This window comes from Onychostoma macrolepis, chromosome 03, assembly GCF_012432095.1.
Source record: "Onychostoma macrolepis isolate SWU-2019 chromosome 03, ASM1243209v1, whole genome shotgun sequence".
In the NCBI taxonomy this organism is placed as follows: Eukaryota; Metazoa; Chordata; class Actinopteri; order Cypriniformes; family Cyprinidae; genus Onychostoma; species Onychostoma macrolepis.
The window spans coordinates 558,128-565,608 of NC_081157.1; the positions used below are offsets into that span (position 1 = coordinate 558,128).

The 7,481-nt window shown below is 39.0% G+C and overlaps 1 protein-coding gene across 2 annotated transcripts; it reads left to right on the forward strand.

The window, feature by feature from the left end:
- The first annotated feature begins 1,758 nt into the window (after nt 1-1,758).
- Nucleotides 1,759-4,557, forward strand: LOC131538151 (uncharacterized). Of its 2 annotated transcripts, XM_058772031.1 has the most exons (5): nt 1,759-2,696; nt 2,818-2,883; nt 3,581-3,634; nt 3,722-3,853; nt 4,019-4,557. In XM_058772031.1, exons 1-5 carry the CDS (start codon nt 2,387-2,389, stop codon nt 4,303-4,305), a joined length of 849 nt encoding a protein of 282 aa, XP_058628014.1. In that variant the 5' UTR covers nt 1,759-2,386; the 3' UTR covers nt 4,306-4,557. The 2 variants fall into 2 exon arrangements, with proteins under 2 accessions (XP_058628014.1, XP_058628015.1); XM_058772032.1 differs by lacking the exon at nt 2,818-2,883 and having other exon boundaries at nt 1,760-2,696.
- The last annotated feature ends 2,924 nt before the right edge of the window (nt 4,558-7,481 follow it).

Consider the following 7,481-nt stretch of genomic DNA (forward strand, 5'->3'; position numbering starts at 1 on the left):
TTTCAGTTTTTATAACCATTTCTTACTATGTGTAAGTTGTTGCTGTTTTTTTTTTTTTAGCATGTGTGTTTGGCTCAGTGTTATTTTTTAGGATTACTGATAAACTAATGCAGTTTGATTTGTATTTATCTATTTTAGTTTTAGTTACAGTTGTAGTAATGTTGTCATTTTAATACTTTTTTTATTATGTCTACATAGGTTTTTATTGAGTTATTTTAGTACTTCAACATACTAAATGGAAATGAAATAATATATATATTGAATTTATTTATATATGTGTATATGTGTGTGGCTGTACATACACATGTGTAGTTGTTTTTTTGGTGTTTGGCTTAGTGTTATGTTATAATCATTATTATACTCATACCTTTTGTTGTTTTAGTATTTTGAATTGTTTTTAGCTTTATTTTTTGTTTTCATTTAAATGTATATTTTTGAAATGCTGTATGCATGTCATTTTTATTAAATTTGTATATATAGTATTTATAGAGTTTTAACTTTGTTTTAGTTACTTTTTCTTATTTGTAAGTCGCTTTGGATAAAAGTGTCTGCTAAATGACTAAAAGTAAAAGTAAGTAAAGTAATTAAAAGACTGTTTTTTTGTTTTTCGTGTGCTTTTCCTAGCACTAACCGTAACAACATGACAAACAGATCCTATGAGCAAGTAATAATTAACATCACAGCTCACATTATGGTATTGTAAAACAATTCAATGTAAATGTTATCTGAAGTGCGTAAATGCATTCTAGCAGGTTGTAGTGATATCAGTGTTAAATAGCCTCATCTTGACAGTAAAGAGCAATCATGGAGGATTTGACCAATCTGAAGGATCATTAACTTGTAGAGCCTCTTACTGTATTATCAACACAAACGAGACACACGTGTAATAAAGAGGGGTTTTATTAACAAAGGGATAGACAAGAGTAATTAGATCATCATAAACTGACATTACACCAGCAGCCTAGCCCAAACTGTGATATAAACAAACACTACTGGCTGTTTAAAAAGGTGGTGGGACTGCTTGATACGTCCCGCGCTGTCTTCCTGTTTCAGTTAAACTGACATCAACACATACAGTAGAATAATGGTGCGTTTCAAGGCACTTCAGTGGACTTTTAATGTACATTTTTTTAGTTACAAGGTTAACAGGTATATTTGGAGTAAGATCAATTTCTCTTTCATGAGATTACTTCCTCTTTTTGACCGGGTTTCGTTTCTTCATGTCGTAAACTCTAGGGTCAAGGCCTCTAAACCGGGGTGTTTTAGGGGCGTGACACTCAAATGACGATTGTTTTCAGCCACTGCATTTATCAACGTGTGATCTTTCGTACGATGGGATTGGTATCATATGAATGTTTGATGAATCACACGTGAACTCTGTCATAAGACGATTTGTACACGCAGATCTGTGCTTGTTTCTACGTTAGATTGATAAAAGAGGCCCATTGTGCTAAATATATGAAGACTAAACATCAGGGTAATGCTGAGCATTGACTTATGCATTCATCTATACAGTATATACCTTCATATGTAAGGTTGCATACAGTGTTGTTTCACAAACAGCACTCAAGTATATACAGTTCAGTAAATGGATGTGAAGAAGGTTTAGTCAATTTTGTGTGAACGCATCTGAAGATCTGGCCTTCCCTTGTGTCTTAAACCACAAGGCAAAACCGGTTTGGTCAGTCTGTGGTAGTCAGTGATCATTCACTCTTAGGTCTGAAGAATGAAGGACTGTGATCAGCGAAAGAGCACATGGTGATTGGATCAGTCTTTGATCAAGTGATTAGCTTGAAGGAGAACAAAGTAGTTCCTGAGCAGAGGTAATAATAAAAAAAGAACAAAAATGTAATCCTTTCAAACTGTTTATTAATCCATGCACTGTTGATATAGGATGTTGTTGCATGTGGGGGAAATAACATTCAAACTCCAGCAACATTTGTGTCATGATATCAGTCACCACAGAAATAACTGTCAACTCATTCTTTAGTTAAAGCAGTAAACATTCAATCATGCTCTATTTCAGTAGTATTGCCACAAGGCTTCAGCATCATACATGTAAACATTACTTGCTGATTTTGTCTCTGTAAATGTACATCCAGATGCACATGGATACCCAAAAGTGGTGTGACAATCTATATCAATTTAAAAAAGATGAGTTATTTTCTGTTGTGCTCAATATTGTGCCAAACTTTGTGAATAGAGTTAAACATCCACTGAACCCAGAACATCCCTTTAAAAGTTAATTGTTAATCATATTTAACTACTTTTTTATCTGAAGCAATATAAATCAAGCACAAAAGACAGTAAATCAGGACACTATAAAAAGAGCATGAGGGTCTGTGGGGATGACAGAGCAAGAGCTGGACACGAACATCAGTGAAGAATGAAGGGTTGGTTATGTACGCTGCTGCTGCTGGAAAGCTTTGTGTTTGTGGTACAGCAGCAGGTAGATGGAGGACTCGCTGAGAATGAGATCAGTCAACAGCTCAGCAATGAGGACAGAAGACAGAATCCACCTCAGACAGACTCTCTGAGAGATGAAGCTTCGACTGACAGCCAACAATACTGCCATCTGAGCTTCCCTGACATCCACGCAGCACTGAGAGAGCTGACCGCCACCGTTACAGAGCAGAAAGTCAACATCAGAGCTTTAGAGACACAGCTGAGAGAAGACCTGAACAAGAAAACTGATGGTACCTCATTAAAACATTCAGTCTTTTATCAGTGATCCTGAAAACACAATTGTAATACACTGCATACTGTAAATGATAGTGTAATATTGAGTGTGAACTGCTATCTCTCTGTTAAAATAAGCCTTAGAGACACGACTGAGGGAACAACAGACGTTCATCCTGGAAGAGCTGAACAAGAAAACTGATGGTATCTTACCAGAACATTCACTCTTTTATCAGTTTCTCTCAGAGGAAAACACCAGTGCGATACACTGCATAGTGTAAATAATAGTGTAAAATTGAGTAGTCACTGTGTTAATCGTGTTATCTGTCTATTGCATGAAGTACTTTTACTCGTTTATAAATCTCTAAATGGCCTAGGACCTAAATACATTGGAGATATGCTCACTGAATATAAACCTAACAGACCACTCAGATCATTAGGATCGAGTCAGTTAGAAATACCAAGGGTTCACACAAAACAAGGGGAGTCTGCTTTTAGCTATTATGCCGCCCGCAGTTGGAACCAGCTTCCAGAAGAGATCAGATGTGCTAAAACATTAGCCACTTTTAAATCTAGACTCAAAACTCATCTGTTTTGCTGTGCATTTGTTGAATGAGCACTGTGCTACGTCCCAACTGATTGCACTATGTATAATCACTTTCTATTCTTAAATGTTTTAAATTTCTTTAAAATCAATTTTTAAATCACTTTGTTTTTATTGTTGTGATTTTTATTATTTTTAATTTCTTATTATTTTTAATGACTATTTCACTTCCTTTTATGTAAAGCACTTTGAATTACCATTGTGTATGAAATGTGCTATATAAATAAACTTGCCTTGCCTTGCCTATTATAATAAGGATTTTAAACATCATTTAACACAATCCTTATTCCTTCACAGAAATTTCTAATCTTACTGAGAGTCAAGTGGAGGAGCTGAGAAAGGAAAATAGAGGTGAAGAAGTGTGTTTGAATGATGTTAATACATCCTCAGTGTAAAACAGTAATATATCACAGTATTGCTCATGTTTTTCAATCACAGACAGAGAGATAGCATTTTCAGCTGCACTGATGGAGTCTGGCGGTGGACATATCGGTCCTTTCACCACTGATATCACACTAACCTACAGGAACGTCTTCACAAACATAGGGAACGCCTACAACCCAATTACAGGTAATTATCAATGACAAAACTCAATTATAGTAACGAGATTCCTTCTCCATTCAAACCTCTCTGCAGTTGTGTAATGTGAAAAAGAGAATCAAATGATCTGTTGTTTCAAAACTATTACGCTGTGCACAGCTGATTCTCCTCTTTATCTCTTGTTATTTGCTTCAGGTATTTTCACAGCTCCACTGAAAGGAGCGTACATGTTCACCTTCTCTGTCTTTGGTTATGGTAATCCCTCAACTGCATCAGCTGTCTCCATTATGAAGAACGGAGAGAAGGTGGTTATGGCATATGCTCATCAGGCTCAGTACACTGTAAGCTCCTCAAAAGGAGTCGTGTTGATTCTGGAGGTTGGAGATGTTGTCTATGTGAGACTTTGGTCTGGAACAACGATATATGATAACCATAATAACCACAGCACTTTCAGTGGTTACCTATTGTTTCCCTTAAAATAACAGGAGCTTAGCAGAATGTGATTCCAGTAAAACTGAACCTTTAGCATATGATTTAACATCATGAAGAATCATTAACATATGAACCTGTATTAATGATAGATTACTGTATGAAAGTCAGTATAATATGCTATACTCATATGTCCAGAGCAGTCTATACATGTACACAATGCATAAAGAGTTTCAGCATTGAGACAGACAGGACCCATGGATATCATGTGACTCAAAGTGATTTTTTTTTAAAGTAGCAAATCTAGAATGATAAATTATAGCTTTTCAAGTGTAGCTTATTACTAATCTTTGTTCTGTATGTCTTCTTCCTACATTAATAAGAGAATAAAGAGACATTATTGTTCCACTTTCATTTTATCGTGTTCTCAAATATTTCCAGTAGTACAGTAATATGTTAGATCAACAATTATTGCTTTGAAGTCATGACAGCATATAACAAGTAATTTGTGACATGCAGTCTTCATGTAATTTACAATCTTTGTCTCTAAAATCAAAATTGTTTTGTATTAAAAATAAACAAGTTTATGTTTCTGTCACAAACTCCTTATTCTTATCAAAAGCTCATTGTACATTGATCTCAAGTCTCAAACCAGGCTTCAGACAAGGACTCAAATGGCTCGTTTCCATCGAGTGGTATGCTTCAGTACAGTATGGTACGCAATTATTTAAGTTTCCATTGTCAGAAGTTGTGAATGGCACTAAAATAGTGAACCGTACCATACCACTCTTTTGGGGGGTTCCTAGCACAGTAGTCTGGTACCTAAAGGGTGGAGCTAGACTCACTGAGGATCAGGGTGTAGCGTCTCGAATCATACTGTACTGTACCTTACTGCTCGGTGGAAGTGAGACAAACAAGCCTGATTCCTTAAAGGATTTGTGGGACAAAGGAGAAGGTCTTCCAATGTAACAGTATATAGTCCAATATCTAATGTAACACTAGATCAAAGACTAGTCCCATTTCCATTTAGACAGTACATGGCAGAGGTTCTCAACTCTGGCCCTCAAGCTCCACTTTCCTGCAGAGTTTAGCTTCAACCCTAATCAAACACACTTGAACAAGCTCATCAATGTCTTCAGGATTGCTAGAAAGTTACAGGCAGGTTGTAATGACGAGTCTGAAGCATGGGGATCCATTTGCAGCTTTTATTCAAAGGCAGAATCAAACAGGCGAAGATCAGACAACAACGACAGGGGTGACAGAGACAGATCCAAATACGTAAACGATTACCAGGCTTAAGTCGAGGCAGGCGGCAGACAGGAGAAGTAACTAATAGTCCAGAGATCAGATCACAAGGGCAGGTGGCAGAGAATCACAGAGTCAGGTAAACAGTCCAAGGTCATAAACAGGAGATCACAAAAGACAAGAGATACACTCAGAAGTGTTAGCCAGGGCAAAACAAGACTTCACAATGAGTGAGCATTGGTTTGCAGCTTATAAAGGGCACAGAGATGGGAAACACCTGTGCAGCAATCAGTTTCAGGTACAAGGCATTGTGGGAGATGCAGTTCAGAACTAATACTCTGGTGATGGTGCCCTCCGGTGGCGTTCAGGGAGGGCCACAGAGGCAGAGTTCGTGACAGAGCCCCCTCCCTGCGAGCGGCTCCTGAAGCGAGGGGCGGTTCTATGCCGAGGCCTTCCACGGGGTCGAGGAGCAGGTCTGTTGGGATGAGCATGATGGAAATCATCCGTGAGTGTGGGGTCCAGGATGTCCTGGGCGTTGACCCAGGACCTCTCCTCGGGGCCGTACCCCTCCCAGTCTATGAGGTATTGCAAGACCCTACCTCGGCGTCAGGAATCCAAGATCTCCCTGACTCAATATGCCTCCTCGCCATCCACCACGATGGGAGGGGTGCTCTCCTCAGTGGCCTCCTCCTGGTCCCCCTCCCCTCTTGGACCACCGGCGGGCTTGAGCAAAGAGATATGGAAAGTGGGCGAGATACGGTAATTGGCAGGAAGTGTTAAACGATAAGAAACTGGTGTGATTTGACGAATGATTTTAAAAGGACCCACGTACCTGGGACTGAGCTTCTTGCACGGATTTTTGGTGGACAACCACACCCACTGACCCGGAGCGTAGGGAGGACCTGGTCTCCGATGGCGATTAGCCTGTTCTCTGACCCGACGTACAGCATGTTGGAGATGAACGTGTGTGGTATTCCAGGTCTCCTCACTGCGGTGTAGCCAATCATTGACAGCGGGCAGATCAGAGGGCTCCCCTGACCAGGGGAATAGTGGAGGTTGGAAACCAAGAACACACTGGAAAGGTGTAAGACCAGTCGAAGGCTTGCGTAATGAGTTCTGCGCATATTCAGCCCAAAGCAGATAACGACTCCAGTCGTTCTGGTTGTTGTGGCAGTAAGATCTTAGAAATCGAGTTAATTCCTGATTGAGTCGTTCCACTTGGCCATTGGATTCTGGGTGATAGCCGGAGGTTAGGCTGACGTTTATGTTAAGCTGCTGACAGAAAGCAAGGCAAGGCAAGTTTATTTATATAGCACATTTCATACACAATGGTAATTCAAAGTGCTTTACATAAAAGGAAGTGAAATAGTCATTAAAAATAATAAGAATTAAAAAATAATCACAACAATAAAAACAAAGTGATTTAAAAATTGATTTTAAAGAAATTTAAAACATTTAAGAATAGAAAGTGATTATACATAGTGCAATCAGTTCGGACGTAGCACAGTGCTCATTCAACAAATGCACAGCTAAACAGATGAGTTTTGAGTCTGGATTTAAAAGTGGCTAATGTTTTAGCACATCTGATCTCTTCTGGAAGCTGGTTCCAACTGCGGGCGGCATAATAACTAAAAGCAGACTCCCCTTGTTTTGTGTGAACCCTTGGTATTTCTAACTGATTTGATCCTAATGATCTGAGTGGTCTGTTAGGTTTATATTCAGTGAGCATATCTCCAATGTATTTAGGTCCTAGGCCATTTAGAGATTTATAAACGAGTAAAAGTACTTTAAAATAAATCCTAAATGTAACTGGAAGCCAGTGTAAGGACCTGAGGACTGGTGTAATATGCTCAAATTTTCTGGTTCTAGTCAGAATCCTGGCAGCAGCGTTCTGGATGAGCTGCAGCTGTCTAATGGTCTTCTTTGGAAGGCCGGTGAGGAGACCATTACAATAATCCATCCTGCTGGTGATAAAGGCATGAAC

Excerpts from the sequence above, each read along its gene's own strand:
- LOC131538151 (XM_058772031.1), top strand. The coding sequence starts at position 2,387 with ATGAAGGGTTGGTTATGTACGCTGCTGCTGCTGGAAAGCTTTGTGTTT. Across the intron at positions 2,884-3,580 it reads GCTGAACAAGAAAACTGATG|AAATTTCTAATCTTACTGAG; the intron begins GTATCTTACCAG and ends ATTCCTTCACAG. Across the intron at positions 3,635-3,721 it reads GCTGAGAAAGGAAAATAGAG|ACAGAGAGATAGCATTTTCA; the intron begins GTGAAGAAGTGT and ends TTTCAATCACAG.